General features: G+C 42.3%; 1 protein-coding gene across 5 annotated transcripts in view; it reads left to right on the forward strand.

Annotated features, from left to right (window-relative positions):
- Positions 1–24,390, forward strand: part of LOC139540774 (rab GTPase-activating protein 1-like) — a 181,494-nt gene that overhangs the window by 7,775 nt on the left and 149,329 nt on the right. For 4 of the 5 annotated variants that reach the window (XM_071344726.1, XM_071344729.1, XM_071344730.1 and 1 more), the window contains exons 2-7: positions 455–686; positions 2,202–2,394; positions 14,217–14,433; positions 17,233–17,407; positions 21,909–22,069; positions 22,247–22,357. In XM_071344726.1, the coding sequence (XP_071200827.1) occupies positions 549–686; positions 2,202–2,394; positions 14,217–14,433; positions 17,233–17,407; positions 21,909–22,069; positions 22,247–22,357 (995 nt within the window). In that variant the 5' untranslated portion in view covers positions 455–548. The remainder of the gene's footprint in view (positions 1–454; positions 687–2,201; positions 2,395–14,216; positions 14,434–17,232; positions 17,408–21,908; positions 22,070–22,246; positions 22,358–24,390) is intronic. The other variant, XM_071344728.1, reaches the window with a different exon arrangement.

Consider the following 24,390-nt stretch of genomic DNA (forward strand, 5'->3'; position numbering starts at 1 on the left):
CTTAAGTGAGTTTTGAGGTCAGCAAACGTTAGACCTAAGTGTAATTTGACTGCTGAATCGACAATGTCTATTTCAGATATAGGGCTTTGAGGGACTGAAATGACAGGCTTGGGTACTCTGCCCTCCACTCCAGTTTTAAATTAGGCCTTTCCCTAGGTGACTGTTGATTTGTGGGATGACTTGTCAAATTGGCCCGTTCACTTTTAATATGATTCAGTGAGCCTCGTTTGATCTGTATTTCTAGCATCTTGGTTAGTCCTGTAAGGTAATAATTGGCAATTCATTTGATAATGCTTCTTCACTAGATACTGTCATGATGTGACAAACTGGAAGGTTACTCCCTTCTTAAATGTGTAATGTTAGACCTATGTAGGCTAGGCCTAGGCTATATGCTTTCTATACCACAATTACAATCCAACTGTACTGAAATGCATGTGTTGTGTGTTTCATCCAGGGCTGCAGCAGCAGGAGGCTGAGCAGAAGGACACTGTAAGGCGAAGCAGCGAACAGAGGGGCAGAGCGCTGGCCCCTGGGGCTCCTGGCTAACCATGGACGACACCTCCTCTCTGGGCAAAGTGAGCGGCTCCACTGAATCCGTGGCCACCGTCACCAGCGAGGAGTTTGTGCTGGTGCAGCCGTCCGCCGGAGGATCCCCCTCGGGCTCAGAGGGCAAGCCCAGACTCAAGGTGGGTCTCCGCCACAACACTCACACACTTATCTATTAATTTGATCAGTCACATAGACAAAACATGCACGCACACACACGTAATTATAACAAACTGATTACTTCTATTGATTATTCCTATAATTAATTGCTCTACTAGAAAGCAACTGTCTCTTCTGAAAGCCAGGCTAGTTCACACACTATTTTTATTTAATTGTTATTTAACCTTTATTTAACTAGGCAAGTCAGTTAAGAACAAATTTTTATCTACAATGACGTCCTACCAAAAGGCAAAAGGCCTCCTGCGGGGACGGGGGCCTGGGATTAGAATAAATAAATAAATACAATATAAATATAGGACCAAACACACATCACAACAAGAGAGACAACACAACATAAAGAGAGACCTAAGACAACAACATAGCAAGGCAGCAACATAACAACAACATGGTAGCAACACAACATGGTACAAACATTATTGGGCACAGTCAACAGCACAAAGTTCAAGAAGGTAGAGAAAACAATACATCACACAAAGCAGCCACAACTGTCAGTAAGAGTGTCCATTATTGAGTCTTTGAATGAAGAGATTGAGATAAAACTGTCCAGTTTGAGTGTTTGTTGCAGCTCGTTCCAGTTGCTAGCTGGAGCGTATTGAAAAGAGGAGCGACCCAGGGATGTGTTTGCTTTGGGGACCTGTAACAGAATGTGACTGGCAGAATGGGTGTTGAATGTTGAGGATGAGGGCAGCAGTAGATATCTCAGATAGGAGGGAGTGAGGCCTAAGAGGGTTTTATTAGTAAGCATCAACCAGTGGGTCTTGCGACGGGTATACAGAGATGACCAGTTTACAGAGGAGTATAGAGTGCAGTGATGTGTCCTATAAGGAGCATTGGTGGCAAATCTGATGGCCGAATGGTAAAGAACATCTAGCCGCTCGAGAGCACCCTTACCTGCCGATCTATAAATGATGTCTCCGTAATCTAGCATGGGTAGGATGGTCATCTGAATCAGGGTTAGTTTGGCAGCTGGGGTGAAAGAGGAGTGATTACGATAGAGGAAACCAAGTCTAGATTTAACTTTAGCCTGCAGCTTTGATATGTGAAGGTCAGTGCACCGTCTAGCCATACTCTCAAGTACTTGTACGAGGTGACTACCTCAAGCTCTAAACCCTCAGGAGGTAGTAATAACACCTGTGGGAAGAGGGGCAGTCTTCTTACCAAACCACATGACCTTTGTTTTGGAGGTGTTCAGAACAAGGTTAAGGGTAGAGAAAGCTTGTTGAAAACTAAGAAAGCATTGTTGTAGAGCATTTAGCACATCATCCAGAGAGGGGCCAGCTGAGTATAAGACTGTATCATCTGCATATAAATGGATGAGAGAGCTTCCTACTGCCTGAGCTATGTTGTTGATGTAAATTGAGAAGAGCGTGGGGCCTAGGATTTAGCCTTGGGGTATTCCCTTGGTGACAGGCAGTGGCTGAGACTGCAGATTACACTACACAGGGTTTCGCCTCTCAATCCCTTCCTTTCCTCAGATGTCCTGCAATGGGAACGAACAGCTGGAGAGAGCCATGGAGGAGGTGCTGGATGACGATGTGGTGAAAGAGGAGATTAGTGGAGGAGCAGCAGCAGAGGAGAGAACAGATACTTTTCAGGAGTCATTGACCACCACAGTCCCCGGTCCACAGATACGACCCCAGGGCTTTGCGCTGGACCCCACACCTGCAGGTACTGTCGTCACTACACCTCTCACCCCTTAGGGCAATGAATCAGTCTGTGATATTTGGAAAAGTTAACGCATGAGCATCTCAATGTACAGAATCAGACACGCCATATCAAAACATCTATATAGATTGTTAAACAAAAAATAATATTTTATATATATATATATATACACTGCTCAAAAAAATAAAGGGAACACTTAAACAACACAATGTAACTTCAAGTCAATCACACTTCTGTGAAATCAAACTGTCCACTTAGGAAGCAACACTGATTGACAATAAATTTCACATGCTGTTGTGCAAATGGAATAGACAAAAGGTGGAAATTATAGGCAATTAGCAAGACACCCCCAATAAAGGAATGGTTCTGCAGGTGGTGACCACAGACCACTTCTCAGTTCCTATGCTTCCTGGCTGATGTTTTGGTCACTTTTGAATGCTGGCGGTGCTTTCACTCTAGTGGTAGCATGAGACGGAGTCTACAACCCACACAAGTGGCTCAGGTAGTGCAGCTCATCCAGGATGGCACATCAATGCGAGCTGTGGCAAGAAGGTTTGCTGTGTCTGTCAGCGTAGTGTCCAGAGCATGGAGGCGCTACCAGGAGACAGACCAGTACATCAGGAGACGTGGAGGAGGCCGTAGGAGGGCAACAACCCAGCAGCAGGACCGCTACCTCCGCCTTTGTGCAAGGAGGAGCACTGCCAGAGCCCTGCAAAATGACCTCCAGCAGGCCACAAATGTGCATGTGTCTGCTCAAATGGTCAGAAACAGACTCCATGAGGGTGGTATGAGGGCCCGACGTCCACAGGTGGGGGTTGTGCTTACAGCCCAACACCGTGCAGGACGTTTGGCATTTGCCAGAGAACACCAAGATTGGCAAATTCGCCACTGGCGCCCTGTGCTCTTCACTGATGAAAGCAGGTTCACACTGAGCACATGTGACAGACGTGACAGAGTCTGGAGACGCCGTGGAGAACGTTCTGCTGCCTGCAACATCCTCCAGCATGACCGGTTTGGCGGTGGGTCAGTCATGGTGTGGGGTGGCATTTCTTTGTGGGGCCGCACAGCCCTCCATGTGCTCGCCAGAGGTAGCCTGACTGCCATTAGGTACCGAGATGAGATCCTCAGACCCCTTGTGAGACCATATGCTGACACATGCACATTTGTGGCCTGCTGGAGGTCATTTTGCAGGGCTCTGGCAGTGCACCTCCTTGCACAAAGGCGGAGGTAGCGGTCCTGCTGCTGGGTTGTTGCCCTCCTACGGCCTCCTCCACGTCTCCTGATGTACTGGCCTGTCTCCTGGTAGCGCCTCCATGCTCTGGACCTTACGCTGACAGACACAGCAAACCTTTTTGCCACAGCTCGCATTGATGTGCCATCCTGGATGAACTGCACTACCTGAGCCACTTGTGTGGGTTGTAGACTCCGTCTCATGCTACCACTAGAGTGAAAGCACCGCCAGCATTCAAAAGTGACCAAAACATCAGCCAGGAAGCATAGGAACTGAGAAGTGGTCTGTGGTCACCACCTGCAGAACCATTCCTTTATTGGGGGTGTCTTGCTAATTGCCTATAATTTCCACCTTTTGTCTATTCCATTTGCACAACAGCATGTGAAATTTATTGTCAATCAGTGTTGCTTCCTAAGTGGACAGTTTGATTTCACAGAAGTGTGATTGACTTGGAGTTACATTGTGTTGTTTAAGTGTTCCCTTTATTTTTTTGAGCAGTGTATATATATATATTACTCTGGGTCTTCCTTTCCTGTGGCGGTCGTCATGAGAGCTAGTTTCATCATAGCTCTCATTGATTGTTTTTGTGAAGATGGAGCCGGAGGGGATGGCTGCCGTTTTATTGGCTCTTATCCAACCATGTTATTTTGTTTGTTTTTCTGCGTATTTCGTAACTTGTTTTGTACATAATGTTGCTGCTACCGTCTCTTATGACCGAAAAGAGCTTCTGGACATCAGAACTGCGATTACTCACCTCAAATTGGACAAAGAGGTTTTCTTTAATGAGTCATACGGGAAGTATATACTCCAAACACCCGATCAGTCCCTCATCCCCGTCATTCACTGGAGAAGGAAACAGAGATTTCGCAGAAAGAGATCAGGGTGACTTGTGAGGATCAGGCGACGAGTGGCTAATCTGCCTTTGCCCTCCGTACTGCTAGCTGACGTTCAATCGCTGAAAAATAAATGGGACAAACTGAAACCACGTACAGTGGGGAGAACAAGTATTTGATACACTGCCGATTTTGCAGGTTTTCCTACTTACAAAGCATGTAGAGGTCTGTCATTTTTATCATAGGTACACTTCAACTGTGAGAGACGGAATCTAAAACAAAAATCCAGAAAATCACATTGTATGATTTTTAAATAATTAATTTGCATTTTATTGCATGACATAAGTATTTGATCACCTACCAACCAGTAAGAATTCCGGCTCTCACAGACCTGTTAGTTTTTCTTTAAGAAGCCCTCCTGTTCTCCACTCATTACCTGTATTAACTGCACCTGTTTGAACTCGTTACCTGTATAAAAGACACCTGTCCACACACTCAATCAAACAGATTCCAACCTCTCCACAATAGCCAAGACCAGAGAGCTGTGTAAGGACATCAGGGATAAAATTGTAGACCTGCACAAGGCTGGGATGGGCTACAGGACAATAGGCAAGCAGCTTGGTGAGAAGGAAACAACTGTTGGCGCAATTATTAGAAAATGGAAGAAGTTCAAGATGACGGTCAATCACCCTCGGTCTGGGGCTCCATGCAAGATTTCACCTCGTGGGGCATCAATGATCATGAGGAAGGTGAGGGATCAGCCCAGAACTACACGGCAGGACCTGGTCAATGACCTGAAGAGAGCTGGGACCACAGTCTCAAAGAAAACCATTAGTAACACACTACGCCGTCATGGATTAAAATCCTGCAGCGCACGCAAGGTCCCCCTGCTTAAGCCAGTACATGTCCAGGCCCGTCTGAAGTTTGCCAATGACCATCTGGATGATCCAGAGGAGGAATGGGAGAAGGTCATGTGGTCTGATGAGACAAAAATAGAGCTTTTTGGTCTAAACTCCACTCGCCGTGTTTGGAGGAAGAAGAAGTATGAGTACAACCCCAAGAACACCATCCCAACCGTGAAGCATGGAGGTGGAAACATCATTCTTTGGGGATGCTTTTCTGCAAAGGGGACAGGACGACTGCACCGTATTGAGGGGAGGATGGATGGGGCCATGTATCGCGAGATCTTGGCCAACAACCTCCTTCCCTCAGTAAGAGCATTGAAGATGGGTCGTGGCTGGGTCTTCCAGCATGACAACGACACAAAGCACACAGCCATGGCAACTAAGGAGTGGCTCCGTAAGAAGCATCTCAAGGTCCTGGAGTGGCCTAGCCAGTCTCCAGACCTGAACCCAATAGAAAATCTTTGGAGGGAGCTGAAAGTCCGTATTGCCCAGCGACAGCCCCGAAACCTGAAGGATCTGGAGAAGATCTGTAGGGAGGAGTGGGCCAAAATCCCTGCTGCAGTGTGTGCAAACCTAGTCAAGAACTACAGGAAACGTATGATCTCTGTAATTGCAAACAAAGGTTTCTGTACCAAATATTAAGTTCTGCTTTTCTGATGTATCAAATACTTATGTCATGCAATAAAATGCAAATTAATTAATTAAAAATCATACAATGTGATTTTCTGGATTTTTGTTTTAGATTCCTTCTCTCACAGTTGAAGTGTACCTATGATAAAAATTACAGACCTCTACATGCTTTGTAAGTAGGAAAACCTGCAAAATTGTCAGTGTATCAAATACTTGTTCTCCCCACTGTATATCCTACCAACGGGACATTTAAAAACTGTAATATCTTATGTTTCACCGAGTCGTGGCTGAACGACGATATTAATAACATACAGCTGGTGAGTTATACACTATCGGCAGGATAGAACAGCAGCCTCTGGTAAGACACTGGCGGGGGCCTATGCATATTTGTAAACAACTGGTGCACGATATCTAAGCAAGTCTCAAGGTTTTGCTCACCTAAGGTAGTGTGGTCTACACACTGGTTAAGGGCTTGTAAGTAAGCATTTCACTGTAAGGTCAGCTGTTGTATTCGGCACGGGACAAATAAAATTTGATTAGTTTTTTGCGACTGCTCTTGAAGAAATGTCAAAGTTCTTCAAATGTTCCGGATTGACTGACCTTCGTGTCTTAAAGTAATGATGGGTTGTCATTTCTCTTTGCTTATTTGAGCTGTTCTTGCCATAATGTGGCTTTGGTCTTTTACCAAGTAAGGCTATCTTCTGTATGCCACCTCTACCTTGTCATACACAACTGATTGTCTCAAACGCATTAAGAAGGAAAGAAATTCCACAAATGAACAAGGCACACCTGTTAATCGAAATGCATTCCAGGTGACTACCCCATGAAGCTGGTTGAGAGAATGCCAAGAGTGTGCAAAGCTGTCATCAAGGCAAAGGGTGGCTACTTTGAAGGATCACACTTATGTGGATACTACATGATTCCATATGTGTTATTTCATAGTTTTGTTGTCTTCACTACTATTCTACAATGTAGAAAATGGTAAAAGGAAAAAACCTTGAATGAGTAGTTCGGTCCAAATTTGGCTGGTACTGTGTGTGTATATAAGCTTTTGCTGGCTGCTCTGGTGACCTCAATGTAGAATAACATTTTATCATATCTACATGATTTGAAGAATAATTTCACATGCTTTATGTGCAGTAGGTGAAATCAGTAGAAAAGATGCACAATGTCATCCTATCATCAATTGTTACTGAGTAGTATCATAGTGTACTGCACTGGCCATACAGACAAGTAGAGGTCAACGTGCCCTGGTACTGTATGTTACAGGGCTGGTTAACCAAAACACAGCCCATCTACAGCAACAGTCTACAAAATACAGTTTCATTGTCATGAGATGCATGTCATGTATTTATCTATTTGAGAACAATTTCTCTTCTTCAGTCCAACCTGGTGGTGTGCAAGTCAGCAGTGCACTTCCAGGTGCTGCTGTTCTGTCCTCATTGTTTCACATCCTGTTGTTGAGTGAGAAAGCACAGGTTAGACATGACTTCCTCTTTCCACAAGTGGCTTCCTCAGCTACAGAGGACTAGCATTGTGGTTTGTCCTCTGTACAAAAGTACTTTGTTTTAGTTTCCACCGGTTGTTTGTTACATTAACATTTTACATACATGGTACTTTTAAACACAGTACGACATAACAGAAATATAGTTTTTTGACTTACACATTAAACATTATATTAGATGTGACAGATTGGGGGAGGAGTGGCCATATATGTAAAATCTAATTTCATGGCGTTCCAATTTCTAAATATTTCTGTTCCCAAGACATTTGAGCTCCTGGTTGTAGATGTGTCCATAAACCAGTTAACACATGTATTTGTTGCTGGGATTTACTGCCCCCCTGCTGCCATGGCGGGTGCGATTGGTGTTACATCTGAGTGTTTTAAAGCCTTTTCTGTCCTCAGAGTTTGTCATTTTAGGGGATTTGAATCTGGATTGGTTATCCCTGGCCTCAGATCAATTTAACCTCTTAAATGTAGATTTATGCATAAATAGACCTACCCAAAAGGAACTGCTATTCATGTGTAATTGTAAGTCGCTCTGGATAAGAGCGTCTGCTAAATGACTTAAATGTAATGTAAATGTAATTACATGATTCTGACGTGCCAAAACTTGGTGTATTTGGAAAAAAGACATCTGGGAGATTATGAGGAAATGATCCGAAGATGGATAGGAGTTAGTTCACAAGGTCAAGCACACACAAAATAACATCTTTCATTGACCAGATATAAGTGAATTATTGATGACTAGAGTTGGAAACACATCAGATGGCTTCCACAACATGTGAACAATATCACGAAAAAAAATGGAATTGATAGACCTAACAACTAGAAATGGGCAGATGTTTTAGTAGGTGGTGTCAGGTGGGGTCACGGGATGTTGCCAAGTGTCCCTAAACCTCTCCAAAGTGGCATATGTCTGCAAATTAGATAATTCCAGTGCTATTACATAAGTTTAAAAACACAATTTCTACCATATCAACCTTACTAAAACATTGTGGTGGTGTTATGGGGTAGGTAGCCCATGGTTAGAGCATTGGGCCTGTAACTAAAAGGTTGCTAGATTGAATCCCGAGCTGACAAGGTAAAAATCTGTCGTTCTGTCCCTGAACAAGGCAGTTAACCCACTGTTCCTGGGCCGTCATTGTAAATTAAGAATTTGTTCTTAACTGACTTGCCTAGTTAAATAAAGGTAAAATAAAAAATCCAGGGTACATTCAAGTGTCGTTTGTCAGAATGTGGTAATTGCACTGTTTTTGCACACTGGATGTGCCTAAAAGATATTGTTCACAAAATAAAATATGTTTCTACAACACCAACTTCTCTCAAAACATTGTGGTGGTGTCGGGGGACATGCAGGGGATATCCATGTGTTTTTTCAACCTCTCCAAAGTGCTTGGACGTTTTGCCTAGGCATATCCAATGTATTGGTTCCCTGTTTACAAAAAACATAAAAGCCATAAATACATACATACATACATACATACATACATACATACATACATACACTACCGTTCAAAAGTTTGGGGGTCACTTAGAAATGTCCTTGTTAAAATAACATCAAATTGATCAGAAGTACAGTGTAGACATTGTTAATGTTGGAAATGACTTCTAGTTGGGAACAGCAGATTTTTTTTTAATGCAATATCTACATAGGTGTACAGAGGCCCATTATCAGCAACCATCACTCCTGTCTTCCAATGGCATGTTGTGTTAGCTAGTCCAAGTTTATCATTTTAAAAGGCTAATTGATCATTAGAAAATCCTTTTGCAATTATGTTAGCACAGCTGAAAACTGTTGTACTGATTTAAAGAAGCAATAAAACTGGCCTTTAGACTAGTTGAGTATCTGGAGCATCAGCATTTGTGGGTTCAATTACAGGCTCAAAATGTCCAGGAACTTAGGACTTTCTTCTGAAACTCGTCAGTCTATTCTTGATCTGAGAAATGAAGGCTATTCCATGCGAGAAATTGCCAAGAAACTGAAGATCTCGTACAACGCTGTGTACTACTCCCTTCACAGAACAGCGCAAACTGGCTCTAACCAGAATAGAAAGGAGTGGGAGGCCCCGGTGCACAACTGAGCAAGAGGACAAGTACATTAGAGCGTCGAGTTTGAGAAACAGACTCCTCACAAGTCGTCAACTGGCAGCTTCATTAAATAGTACCCGCAAAACACCAGTCTCAACGTCATCAGTGAAGAGGCAATTCCGGATGCTGGCCTTCGAGGCAGAGTTCCTCTGTCCAGTGTCTGTTTTCTTTTGCCCATCTTAATATTTTTTTATTTTTATTGGCAAGTCTGAGATTTGGCTTTTTCTTTGCAACTCTGCCTAGAAGTCCCGGAGTCACCTCTTCACTGTTGACGTTGAGACTGGTGTTTTGCACTATATTTCTGATCAATTTGATGTTCTTTTAATAGACAAAAAATGTGCTTTTCTTTCAAAAACAAGGACATTTCTAAGTGATCCCAAAAAGTGTGTATGTGTGTGCGCGCGTGTATGCGCGTGCGTGCATAAAAAAATGTCTTATCAAACACAAACTTGGTTACACACGTGTCCTTCACTAAAAAAGGTGCAAAAATAGAAACAAGCTGAACTATTTACAAATGGTGTTGGTTTTACATCCCAGGTGTAGATTATTTAGATTTCACTTTCACCTCAGCTGGTGCATGTCTTGATTAGACTTTGAAGCAGTCCTTCTCTGCCAGGAAGCAAAAAGCAAACTGGCATTTCAGATAGGAGATATGCCATTCAACCCCCCCCCCCCCCAGTTCTTCCTTCTGTCTTTTGGCATGTGTGTTGGATAGTGGCGCTCACCTTGAGTGGTTGAGTGGGGGGTCTTGTGATTGTTGTGAGGTTGCTTTGGGCCCCCAATTCAGCCATATCCAACACCAGCTGCTCTTGGAAGGCCAACTGGGAGAGAGGGGTTTGACCTTTTGCTTTGGCCATCTGCTTGTGGAGAATGAAAACAAGATTTACTGTAGCAATGTCCACAAAGTGGTAAAAGTCTTATACCACTTCCTGATCTTGTGGAGGCTACTACCAGGTCCTATCTCAAGCATCAGATAGGTCGATACCTCCACATGCTTGCATTGTAGTCCTTCACAGAAACAGGAATTGGGCTTTTCACCCTCCTTGAGACATGGTTGTTGTTGAATGCCTCATGATGAGTGGTGAGTGGTTACTTCCCTAGTGTCCCTACATGTTGTGTAAAATAAACATTTTGACTCTCTGGGCTGGTGGTCAATAACGGTAGGTCACAGGCAGACAAATTAACATGCTCATGAGCTGTGGAGTCCCGGCTTTTGGTGTGTATCAACGTATTCCGTGTTTATTTTGTTTATGCTTCACAACGCTAACCGGAATGTAGGTAGCATCCATCTTGAAATGAGGTCATTGGCTCGGCCTGCCCTTATACATTCGTTTGCCCATATATGCTAGTAAGTCACACTAAAGATTTTAAGGCACAGATCAATAGCCAAGATACTAAACTTTCTGCAGACACACTGCTTTTGCAGATAGGGGCTACCATTCTCATACCAGACTTTTATTCAATTCAATCTAATAGGGTCCCCAAATATTTTAGACAATTGAGAAACAGATATCTCGTTAAGAAAGCTAAATCAAGCTACTTTTTAAGCTCCATCTTTGGTCATCCTTCTAAATGTTGTAAAACAGTAAATGCACTGAACTGTACAAGTTCATCTTCTTCCCTGCCTAAGCAAGTTCTGTCTGACTCTGGCGTCATAACTGAGAAGAATGGGATAAGTTATGCTTTTAATCATCATTTCATCTTGGCAGGCATTTTATTTGAGTAAAACAGTGGTTTAATTGATCCTGGTCAGTCAATCAACAGCTTTTCTCGACGGTTAACCCATCAACTTCTAGTGAATCTTTTGTTTTCATTTCGACAATTTACTATCTGTGATGTGCTAGATGCCTTGCTTAAATCCACTGGGGCTGATATGCTGGATCCATTTTTTTCTGCAGCTCTCTGTCCCCCTGATTGCTGAATCATTAACCTATATTTTTATCCTGACAATTAGATCAGGTACTATCCTCAGGGTTTGGAAGGCAGCCCACGTACTCCCCTTTTCACAAAGGTGTTGACTCTTGTGACCTAAATAATTATTGGTCTATTTCTAAACATTCTTGCCTAGCTAAACTATTAGAATCCTATGTTTGAAATGTATTCTAAATGTACATCAGTCAGGTTTTAGACCAGGTGAATCTGTTAATGAATGTTGTGGCTGTTGAACAAGTTGAGGCGACTAAATAACTTGGTGTTAGATTGTAAACTGTCATGGTCAAAACATATATATTCAGTGGTTGTAAATATGGGGAAACACATCACTCCACAAAGCAAGTCCTGCAGGCTCTAGTTTTATTTTGATTATTGTCAAGTCATATGGTCAAGTGCAGCAAAGAAAAACCTAATTAAACTGCAGCTGGTCCTGCTCTTCATTGTAATCAGAGGGCTAATATTAATACTACCCATGCCAGTCTCTCTTGGTTTAGAGTTGAGGAGACTGACTGCGTCACTTCATGTTTTTATAAGAAACGTGTTGGAAATTCAATTGTTTGCGTTGTCATCTTACACACAGCACTAACACACACACACTTACCCCACCAGACATGCCACAAGGCGTCTTTTCACAGTCCCCAGGTCCAGAACAAGTTCAAGGAAACGTACAGTATTATACAGAGCCATGAGTGCATGGAAGTCCCTTCCATCTTATATAGAGCAAGTGAACAGCAAACCAGCAAACCTCACGGCACAACGCCTCTCCCCCATGTGACCTACTTGTTGTGTGTATGTACTGACATGTACAATGCATTTGGAAATTATTCAGACCCCTTGACCTCTTCCACATTTTGTTACGTTACAGCCTTATTCTAAAATTGATATAAAAAATTGCCCTGCACAGAATGCCCTATAATGACAAAGCAAAAACAAACAACATTTTTGCAAATGTATTAAAATTGAAAAATTGAAATCACACAGTCTTCTTGGATATGACGCTACAATCTTGGCACACCTGTATTTGGGGAGTTTCTCCCATTCTTCTCTGTACATTCTCTCAAGCTCTGTCAGGTTGGATGGGGAGTGTTGCTCCACAGCTCTTTTCAGGTCTCTCCAGAGATATTAGATCGGGTTCAAGTCCAGGCTCTTGCTGGGCCTGTTAAGGACATTCAGAGACTTGTCCGAAGCCACTCCTGTGTTGTCTTGGCTGTGTGCTTAGGGTTGTTGCCCTGTTGGAAGGTGAACCTTCACCCCAGCCTGATGCCTTGAGCGCTCTGAAGTAGGATCTCTCTGTACTTTGCTCCGTTAATCATTCTCTCGATCCTGACTAGTCTCCCAGTCCCTGCCAATGGGGAAAAACATCCCCACAGCATGTTGCTGCCACCACCATGCTTCACCGTAGGGATGGTGCCAGGTTTCGTCCAGATGTGACGCTTGGCATTCAGGCCAAAGAGTTCAATCTTGGTTTCATCAGACCACAGAATCTTGTTTCTCATGGTCTGAGAGTCCTTTAGATGCCTTTTGGCAAATTCCATGCAGGCTCTCGTGCCTTTTACTGAGGAGTGGCTTCCGTCTGACCACTCTACCTACCATAAAGGCCTGATTAGTGGAGTGCTGCAGAGATGGTTGTCCTTCTGGAAGTTTCTCCCATCTCCACAGAGGAACTCTGGAGCTCTGTCAGTGACCATCGGGTTCTTGGTCACCTCCCTGACCAAGCACCTTCTCCCCCGATTGCTCAGTTTGGCCAGCTCTAGGAATAGTCTTGGTGGTTCCAAGGAGGCCACTGTGTTCTTGGGGACCTTCAATGCTGCAGTAATGTTTTTGGTACCCTTCCCCACATCTGTGCCTCGACACAGTTCTGTCTCGGGGCTCTACGGACAATTCCTTCGACCTCATGGCTTGGTTTTTGCTCTGCCATGCACTGTCAACTGTTGGACCTTACATAGACAGGTGTGTGCCTTTCCAAATCATGTCTAATCAATTGAATTTACCACAAGTGGACTCCAATCAAGGTGTAGAAACATCTGATCAATGGAAACAGGATGCACCTGAGCTCAATTTTGAGTCTCATAGCAAAGGGTCTGAATACTTATGTAAATAAGGTGTTTCTGTTTTTAAATATTGTTAAACTTGCAAACATTTCTAAAAACCTGTTTTTGCATTGTCATTATGGGGTATTGTGTGTGGATTGATGGGCAAAAAATATTGAAAACATTTTTCAATAAGGCTGTAATGTTACATGTGGACAAAGGGAAGGGGTCTGAATACTTTCCAAATGCACTGTATGTAATTCATCTGTAAAAGACACCTTGGTCTCAGTATTATCACTGATTTAAAATAAAAGTGAAATACCCGGTATATATGATATGTAGTGTTTTTTTGGTGATAACTATGACATATCATGAGCTTTAATCCCAGCCCGCAGCCACTCTCAGCCCATCCCACCTATCCCTGTAGACCACCCTCTCTTGATTTCCATTTTCCTCTGTACTACTTTAGCATTAAACTTTGCATCAAGTTACTCTTATCATCAAAGGCTAAATTATAATAGCATCAAATAATAATTTTGTAAATTCAGGTACCATTTTACTGAGGATTTACCTAGGATTAGGCAACCCATTTATTCCACAGAGCTACCCTTGTCTACCCTATCATTCTAATCAATAATTAATATTTGACCTGTTGTCTGTCTGCCCCCTCAGTGGAGTCAGTGTGTCCTCCCGCAGGGCAGGGCAGTCCTCCAGTCCAGGAGGAGGACAGTGTTCAGTTCAGTAAGCTGTCCTACCTGGGCTGTACGTGGGTGAAGGCCCCTCGCAGTGAGCCTGAGGCCCTGAGAGCCATGACCACGCTGCGGGCAGAGAGTGCCATCCCAATTCCCATCACCCTCCATGTGCCCAATGTACCCGAGGGCTGCGTCAGGTCAGTCATATAGAGACTATACTATGTGAAGTGTGTGTGTGTGTGTGTGTGGTCACTGTGGGTAGAGTGTAGCAACTCTGTCATGTTCCACCTTTTGTGCTCAACATGTGTCAGATCAGTCATATATGCACCAATATACTGCACCACTGCAGTGTATATATGAATGTGTTCTATCTTTTGAGCTCTGGGGCATTTCTCCTGAAATAACATAGACCTAAACTAAAGCCTTCAAGAACATGTACTTGCAACTAGACTTGGGTGGTATCCAGATTTTCATATCGTTATACCGTCCTTCTTTCATCCCAGGATTTATGGTATTACCGACATAGCACACAAGGGGCGCTAAAAATGCGAGGAAAGACTATTAGACCTCTTATTACAAGAATGCTAGTAAGATTTGCACCAACTAATAGTGAAACGTTAATGAGCGAAAACAAACACAACTAATTGCAAAGACAGGCAAATCCAAACATGGCTAGTAGCTACCAAATGTCATTTTCGGTGAGTGTGGACATTTACAAGCAAAGGTGAATGAGAGAAATTGTGCAAATAAACAAAGTTGTGATGCATGCTTTTCTGAAGGAAGAGTTTGTGTTCCTGGAACGGAGGGGAGAAGAACAGAAGAGAGGAAAAAACGCTAGTAGGAAGCACAGTTGAAAAAAAGGCAACTGTACAGAACTCTTCCAGAGCTTTTTGACTGCTAGCAGAAAGCCATTATAAGATATCTGAGGGCAAACATTTAGTAGTGAATTGCAAACAAGTTTAACTTTATCACCTCATGTGCGCTGCACAACAGAGACTCACCGACAGATATTGAACGCTATGGACTCGCCAGCTCCTGCTTTCTCCCATTGTGTTATTTACAAACAAACATGTGACTGGCTCCACTGTTCTGAGGAACTACGGTAAGCTTCATAATGGAAAATAATAAAAAATGTAACCTTTTTATTTAACTAGCCAAGTCTGTTAAGAACAAATTCTTTCTTACAATGACTGCCTTCCCCGGCCAAACGCTGGGCCAATTGTGCGCCGCCCTATGGGACTCCCAATCATGCAGCCTGGATTCGAACCAGGGACTGCAGTGATGCCTCTTGCACTGAGATGCAATGCCTTAGACCGCTGCGCCACTCGGGAGCCCCAAAAATCTCCTAACGTATTGCACAAGTTGACTGCAGGTATTAACTTAAGTAGCCACAAATATTCAAATATATATATATAAAAAATCTATTTATTAATATATATATTTCCCCCCCCCACAATTTTGTGATATCCAATTGATAGTTAGTCTTGTCCCATCGCTGCAACTCCTGTACGGACTCGGGAGAGGCGAAGGTCGAGAGCCATGCGTCCTCCGAAACACGACCCTGCCAAGCCGCACTGCTTCTTGACACACTGCTCGTTTAACCCGGAAGCCAGCAGCACCAATGTGTTGGAGGAAACACCGTACAACTGGAGATCGAAGTCAGCTTGCCTCCTCATGGGTCTTCCGGTCACGGCCGTCAGTGACACAGCCATGGAACAAACCAGAGCTGTAGTGACGCCTCAAGCACTGCGATGAAGTGCCTTAGACCGCTGCGCCACTCGGTAGGCCCCCCCAAAATAGTTTTGGCGGTATTGAAAACCCATCCGTGGCTTTTTCCAAATATCCTGGGATACGGTATATACAGTATACTGCCCAAGCCTACTTGGAACATGTACTTGCTATTGTGTGTATGACTCCTGTCCAAGTATATGCAACAAGTAGGCCAAACCTTTACTCATCTGAAATATTGCACCTACAACCAGATTGTCTTAATTGAAGCAAAATACTGAATAGGCGCTTCCTGGCAGTTTCGTTTAGACGTGAGCAACTGCTCTGGTTAAAGCATTTTGAGGAATATTTAAACATGGACCCAACCACCACACAAGCCTGTAGTTAACCATGGGAAAAAAGATAGATGACCACATGAACTATGAAAAGAAACTTGAATGTGTACAGTAATGGATATTTCTCTAAACGTAATCTTTCAGGTTTACAGAAAGAGGAAATTAAATAATGAACCATGTGGTTATGAAATCCCTTATTGCGTTTGCCAGATGAGAAGCTCACACGTCGTTTGTGGGAAATAACATGAATGATTACAACAGAGGAAATTAGTGGAGCGTGTCGATGCGCCCTAAGATAGTTGAATTAAAAACACTTAACGTCGGGCCTCCTGAGTGGCGCAGCGGTCTAAGGCATTGCATCGCAATGCTAGAGGCGTCACTACAGACCCGGGTTCGATCCCAGGCTGTGTCGCAGCAGGGCCGAGACCCATAAGGCGGCCCACAATTGGCCCAGCGTCGTCCAGGTTAGGGGAGGGTTTGGCCGGCCGGGATGCCCTTGTCCCGGCGCTCGACCGCCGCTTCTCCCGAGTCCTTACAGGAGTTGCAGCCATGGGACAGGACTGTAACCACCAATTGGGGGGAAAAGGGGTAAAAAGTACATAAAAAAATAAATAATACACTAACGTCAACTTGTATGAGTCTTAGGGGCCTAGGCCTAACTAAACAACGTCTAACTCCTACCGTACACACTTATGGAGAGCTCAGAGATTTGGATTGTTCAAAAAACATTCTTATGTGGTGACTATCCCAGATAAAGAAAAGCAGTAGCACTCAGATCATTGCCAAAATGTCAACCAATTGTATGTCCCTGTAATGTCACTATATTAAGCACAATCCTTTTTCTAAGATCTATAGTTACGATTTGTTGTTGCAAGGCACATTTCAATAGGATTTGCCAGGCTTAATGACTTGAAGTCGTCTCCCCTGCCTCAGGATCGTGGACCAGGCATCGGGCACGGAGATCGCTTCTTTCCCTATCTACAAGGTGCTGTTCTGCTCCCGGGGTCGCGAGGGCTCCATGGAGAGCGACTGCTTCTCCTTCACTGAGAGCTACCGTAGCTCTGAGGATTTTCAGATCCACGTCTTCTCCTGCCATATCAAGGAAGCTGTGAGTCACTATTCTATTTATTGTCTGGATAATCATTATTGGCACAGGGAGCAATATACAGTAATGGTGTAAACATACACTTGATTTGGAGGTAGTCAAGATGGCGACTATGAGGTAGTCAGGTGAAGGTGATCCGTTTGGCATTCCGTTTCTTTACTAAAATATGCCTCTTAATAAGGAAAGAACTCGACTCTAAAGTTAAGAAATAACTGAAACATTATGTATGCAACTACATGTTATGGCAAATACTAGATCGAGAAATAAAGACAAACAAACACCGCGATAAACACAGTGAAACAAGGCGACCATGGACCAAGTAGCTGACGACTCGACTAGTGAGTTTGGAGACACTACTAACAGAAATTCACTGGCAATGAGACACTGTCTAATGCAGATGAAGAAAATATCCAACGATGGGTCATAAATCTATAATGACGATGCAAACTTCTTTGAAAACATTTAGAATAATCAAATGAGTCTCCCAAGATACAAATAACTCTATTAGAATGGTACAGGACTACAATACAGTTTTAAGTATGTCAGTGGACCGTGACGGCAATCATACTACCAACTATCACTGTCTGGCGCTCAGAAATAACGAATACTATGGACACGTTGGAATTGACTAATATTTGGAGGCTTAAAAACCTGGATCTCGTAAAATATACTCAATCAAGCTAATGGGATTGATTATTTTCTGGTATCCGTTTCTATTGTGCCAAAAGTGGGGGAAAAAATAGGTCAAACTTAGGTGATCTGAAAAACCACGATCAGTCAATGGGAAATATCATTATACTCTTGGGTAAAGTTTTTTTAGGGCAATATCAGTAGAAGTGTTACAAATAGGGAGGTTCAGGACCCTCGTAAAACATAGGGTGGGTTGCACCAACATGGATTAACTCTTAAACTGGGTTAAATCAAGGTTTATCTATTAATTTTGTTGTACCAAATTTTTTTACCTAGTTTTAAATTAATCCTAGTTCAATTAAATCCTTCCTCTAATCTAAGTTTAGTTTTCACTTTAAATCTAGATACATTTTAAGCCTGTTGTTCAATTATTATTATTATTATTTTTTAATATATGGTGGGTTGCACCACCATGGTTTAAATTAAACTAGGATTAGCGCCAGTCTAGGTTTTGTAAAGCTGGGTTAATAATTAATCAGATGTTGCACCACTTAATCATAAATTTACTTATCCAGATTTAAAATGAACGGTTTTAAACTACGATTAGTGACATGTTTCGTGAGTTGAAAACGAAGTAGCTAGCCTACTTGACAATTGAAGCCACGAAGTTGCTGTTCCTTGATTAAATAAATACAATGTAACGTGAGAACTACTGCATCATGAAAGGTTCTCATGGGTTGGCAGATTTGAAATAAAATCCGTTATTTGCCAGTACTAGACAGAAAACGAATTAGTTAGCTACTGTAGCTAGCTAGTTTATAAACCAAGCTAGCTAGCGTACAATATTATTATTGTTGTCATTACTTAACGTTATTTAGCTGTTTTTTGTTTGTCCGCTTGCCACCTGATCATGGCACATCAAAGAAGTTCACATTTCTCCACTTGTGAAAAAAAACGATTGTCGGAGCTGATGGAGGAATTTAGTAATGTACTGGAGGATATCGAGACAGACAACACGACGGTCAAAAGGCAGGAAGACACCTGGGCCATTTTATGCGACTAATGGATCAACACGGATTCAAGAGAAGAGGGATCAAAATGGGATGAAAGCGTGCTGTAATTTTTTTAAAGCGAAAGCCAAAAAGGATGAGGCAGAGGAGAGGCGGGGGCTATTTCAGACCGGAGCTGGCGGGGGGCCTCTGTCCAAGGGAATTGATCCTATCACCCAGAAGATATACAAGATGATTCCTCAGCAGTTTGCTCCTCTCCATAACCCCTATGACGACGACGGACAACTTGACCCACCAATATTTAATAAACATAAATAACTGGTAAATATCAATACCTATAATGCACGTTAAAACAAAGGTTAATGCTACTTCACTACAATGTTACTGTTATCAGGCCTGTTACAGCATGTTGTATAACATCATTCGTACCAAGGCTGGGCATATCATGAACTACAAAAAGAAAAGGATCACCAAGGCACTCTTCATATAATTAATTAAAATGCCTTGATTTGTATGGCATGTTCAATAGAAACAAAGTTAAAAAATCCGACGCGTTTCGGCTGCATGGCCTTCGTCAGGGAGTACAAAGAAATAATACAATGTCCTCTTTTGAACAGCTTTTTCGATTAGCCCTAATTTGAAGAGGGAGTGATTACAAAATTGATTGGACACACCTAGTAAGCAATACTATACACATTAAAAAGTGAAATACTGTAGCTATGTTATCAAAAAAATCAACTCCAAGCTAGAAGTATCAGAATGCCTAGAAAGGATCTAGGCGTTCTGATACTTCTAGCTTGGAGTTGAATTTTCACAATTTACTATTGTGTACCTTAGTAGCGCTTCCCTTCCTCCTCTTTCTATCATGAACTCCAATTCAATTGTTGTACAACATGGGCACGAGTTAATTATGATAACACTCAAAAGGATTCAACCGGTCTCTAATTATTCTCTGAGGAACTTGTTTTGGTCTCTCCACAGTAGATATGCTGCCATTCTATCAGTTAAACCACCCCAAGTGGTAGTTTAGAATTAATCTAAATTTATGGGTGGGTTGCACCAACATGGATTAACTCTTAAACTGGGTTAAATCAAGGTTTATCTATTCATCTTGTTGCACCAAATGTTAAACCTAGTTTAATTAAATCCTTCCTCTAATCTAAATTTAGTTTTCACTTCAAACCTAGATTAATTTTAAGCCTGTTGCTCAATGAATAAAAAATAAAAAATAAAATAAAAACTTAAGATTGTGGAGATTAATTCTAAACTGCCACTTGAGGTAGTTTAACTGAAAAAATGGCAGCATATCTACTGTGGAGAGTTCCTCAGAGAATAATTAGAGACAAGTTTAATCCTGTTGAGTTTTATGATTAACTCATTATTAGTAGGCTATTTATGTGCCCATTTTGTACAACAATTGAATTGGAGTTCATGATGATGTTATACAACATGCTGTAACAGGCCTGATAACAGTAACATTGTAGTGAAGTAGCATTAACCTTTGTTTTAACGTGCATTATAAATATTGATATTTACCAGTTATTTATGTTTACTAAATATTGGTGGGTCAAGTTGTCCGTCGTCGTCATAGGGGTTATGGAGAGGAGCAAACTGCTGAGGAATCATCTTGTATATCTTCTGGGTGATAGGATCAATTCCCTTGGACAGAGGCCCCCCGCCAGCTCCGGTCTGAAATAGCCCCTGCCTCTCCTCTGCCTCATCCTTTTTGGCTTTCGCTTTAAAAAAATTCCAGCACGCATTCATCCGATTTGAGTCCCTCTTCTCTTTAATCCGTGTTGATCCATTACATTTGTCGCATAAAATGGCCCAGGTGTCTTCCTGCCTTTTGACCGTCGTGTTGTCTGTCTCGTTATCCTCCAGTACCATTACTAAATTCCTCCATCAGCTCCGACAATCGTTTTTTTTTTCATAAGTGGAGAAATGTGAACTTCTTTGACGTGCCATGATCAGGTGGCAAGCGGACAAACAAAAAACGGCTAAATAACGTTCAGTAATGACAATAATAAATAATATTGTACGCTAGCTAGCTTGGTTTATAAACTAGCTAACTAATTCGTTTTCTGTCTAGTACTGGCAAATAACGGATTTGATTTCAAATCAGCCAACCCATGAGAACCTTTCACGATGGAGTTGCAGTAGTTCTCACGTTACATTGTATTTATTTAATCAAGGACCAGCAACTTTGTGGCCTCATTTGACAAGTAGGCTAGCTACTTCGTTTTCAACTCACGAAATACCTCATATTGGTGTAACGTGTCACTAATCATAGTTTAAAACCGTTAGTCATAGAAGGAAATAGCAAAATGGCATTTATGCTGGGAAAGATTGGTTAAACTGTGGACATCGGAGGGTTGGAGTTAAGAGTGAATGGTGCGTTGGCCGCTGTGGGTGAAATTCCAGCACTTGAAGACAGAGGCAATATGTATAATTATTTAACTACAGGTACCGTAGATGTGAGCGAAATACTGTAGATGTAAGTATAAGTATTGTTGTCGGTTAGTTTACTTCAAGTAGGGTAGGGGGAAAAGTATAGAAGGAATAAAAAAAACGATAATTAATAATCAAGGGGGATTAGAAATGATACAATCAATTGAAATTGATAGAACATACAATCTGCAATATTAAAGCTGATCTACCATACACTTGATTTTATTTGAATGAATCAAGGATCAATCGTCTGTCTTTCTACCAGCCTTTAAAGTACTGGTAGATAGCCAGGGTACGGTGCTATAAGACTAGAGTGTGAGTGAAGAGCTTGAGTGAAAAGACAACCTTCCATTCTAACGAACTATAAAGTACAGTTCTGTTTTCTCTTTTCCCCTCCTCTCCCTCTCTTCCTACAGGTGAGCCGGATACTGTACAGTTTCTCCACAGCGTTCCGCCGCTCCTCCAAGCCAGCCCCTGACGTGAGGGACTCGGCCCTGCCCCTCTCCCCCGACAGTGACCTCTTCAGCTTCACAGTCTCACTGGAGGTGCGGGAGGACGACAGCAAGGGAAACTATAGGTCAGCATGAAGCCACTAAACACGCTTACACACACACTCACTTATGCATGCTATGGGGTGAAAGCACTCACTCACACTCTCTCACTCACTCATTCACTCACTTTAACAGACCTTTAAGCCAACAACTTACTTTTTGTGTCTGTCCTACTTCATCTGCCCCCATTCTCCTCTCCTCAGCCCAGTTCCCAAGGACCGGGACAAGTTCTACTTCAAGCTGCGGCAGGGCGTGCAGAAGAAGGTGGTGGTCACGGTCCAGCAGATGAGCAACCAAGAGCTGGGCATTGAGAGGTGAGGGGCTGCTGCCTCCTTGATCCTTCTGTAAGGCCTTCTGAGCTGCATACACTAGACAGCACCACTGTCCTATACTGTAGCATGCTGTTCTTGTTATGCACAAGAACACACAACCCCTCTGGGTCATATTGGTAAGTACAAGAGGGAGACCGTGGTAAAGCTTGACTTAAGGAAATATTATACAATAGGCCCAACATTTTTGGGGGTGTGATTTTAGCTTGAATGTCTTTTTCATGCTGAGTCATTGGAAATGAAACAATGAAGATAAGATCAGCAAACACATAGTCATTCGAGAATTGAGCAGCGAAGAACCGGAAGAGCGAGTGTATTCATTTCACCCTATGCTAGTCTAGGATAAAGTCATTGTGATGTGAGTATGTTTACAGTTTTAGACTGCAGCAGTTTAGCTTTCTTGATTGACATGAAGGAAGCTGTTACTGTTCGGTCTGTTTTGTGTCTTCTGAAAGGCATTTAATGACTTAGTTACAGTTCATTTGTAAAGTATTCAGACCCCTTGACTTTTTCCACATTTTGTTACATTACAGCCTTATTCTGAAATGGATTAAATTGCTTTTTTCCCCTCCTCAATCTACACACAATACCCAATAATGACAAAGTAAAAACAGTTTTTTAGACATTTTTGCTAATGTATTACAAATCATAAAAAAACTCACATTCACCTCTCACTGTATTTAGCAGAGGTTCTTATCCAGAGTGACTTACAGTAGTGAGTGCATACATTTTTGTAAATTTTCGTACTGGTCCCCCGTGGGAATCTAACCCACAACCGTGGCGTTGTGTGCTCTACTAACTGAGCCACACGGGACCAGGCAGACGCTTTACATCTTATTTTTAGTTTCAACCGTCTTTTTTATGTTCATATCTCCTTTAAGCAGTGACGGTGTGTCATGCTGCCTACTCGTTTTGCCCAAGTAGCTTACCTAAACAAAAATGTTGTGTGTGTGTTGATGTCAAGTCAGTTGCTATAAATCACATTTAATTTGTCACACGCTTCATAAAGAACGTGTAAAACTAACCGTGGAATGCTTACTAATGGGCCCTTCCCAGTAATGCAGAGAGAAAGAGAAATAGTAGAAAAATTTAACAATGAGAATTGATTACTTGGCTTTATACACAAGTCGATGTGCAGGGGTACGAGGTAATTGAGGTAGATATGTACACTGAACAAAAATATAAAGGCAATATGTAAATGTTTGTTTCATGAGCTGAAATTAAAGATCCCAGAAATGTTCCATACGCACAAAAAGCTTATTTCTCTCAAATATTGTGCACAAATTTATTTACATCCCTTTTAGTGAGCATTTCTTTGCCAGGATAATCCATCCACCTGACAGGTGTGGCATATCAGGAGGCTGATTAAACAGCATGAGCATTACACAGGTGCACCTTGTGCTAGGGACAATAAAAGGCCACTCTAAAATGTGCAGTTTTGTCACACAACACAATGCCACAGAGTGCGCAGTTGGCATGCTGACTGCAGGAATGTCCACCAGAGCTGTTGCCAGAGAATTTGATGTTAATTTCACTACCATAAGCCGCTTCCAACGTTGTTTTAGAGAATTTGGCAGAATGTCTAACTGGCCTCACAACCGCAGACCACGTGTATGTCATCGTGTGGGGGAGCGGTTTGCGGATGTCAACGTTGTGAACAGAGTGCCCCATGGTGGTGGTGGGATTATGGTATGGGCAGACATAAGCTATGGACAACGAACACAATTGAATTTTATCGATGGCAATTGGAACGCACAGAAATACCGTAACTAGATCTTGAGGCCCTTTTTATATATATATATATATATATATTTTTTTTACTATCTGTGACCAACAGATGCATTTCTGTATTCCCAGTCATGTGAAATCCATCAATTAGAGCCTAATGAGTTGATTTCAATTGACTGACTACCTCATATGAACTGGAAATCTTTGAAATGGTTGCATTTTAGTTCAGTATACATGTAAGTAGGAATAAAGTGACTAGGCAAAATGATAGACAAATAACAGTAACAGCA

The sequence above is a fragment of the Salvelinus alpinus genome, chromosome 16, assembly GCF_045679555.1.
Source record: "Salvelinus alpinus chromosome 16, SLU_Salpinus.1, whole genome shotgun sequence".
In the NCBI taxonomy this organism is placed as follows: Eukaryota; Metazoa; Chordata; class Actinopteri; order Salmoniformes; family Salmonidae; genus Salvelinus; species Salvelinus alpinus.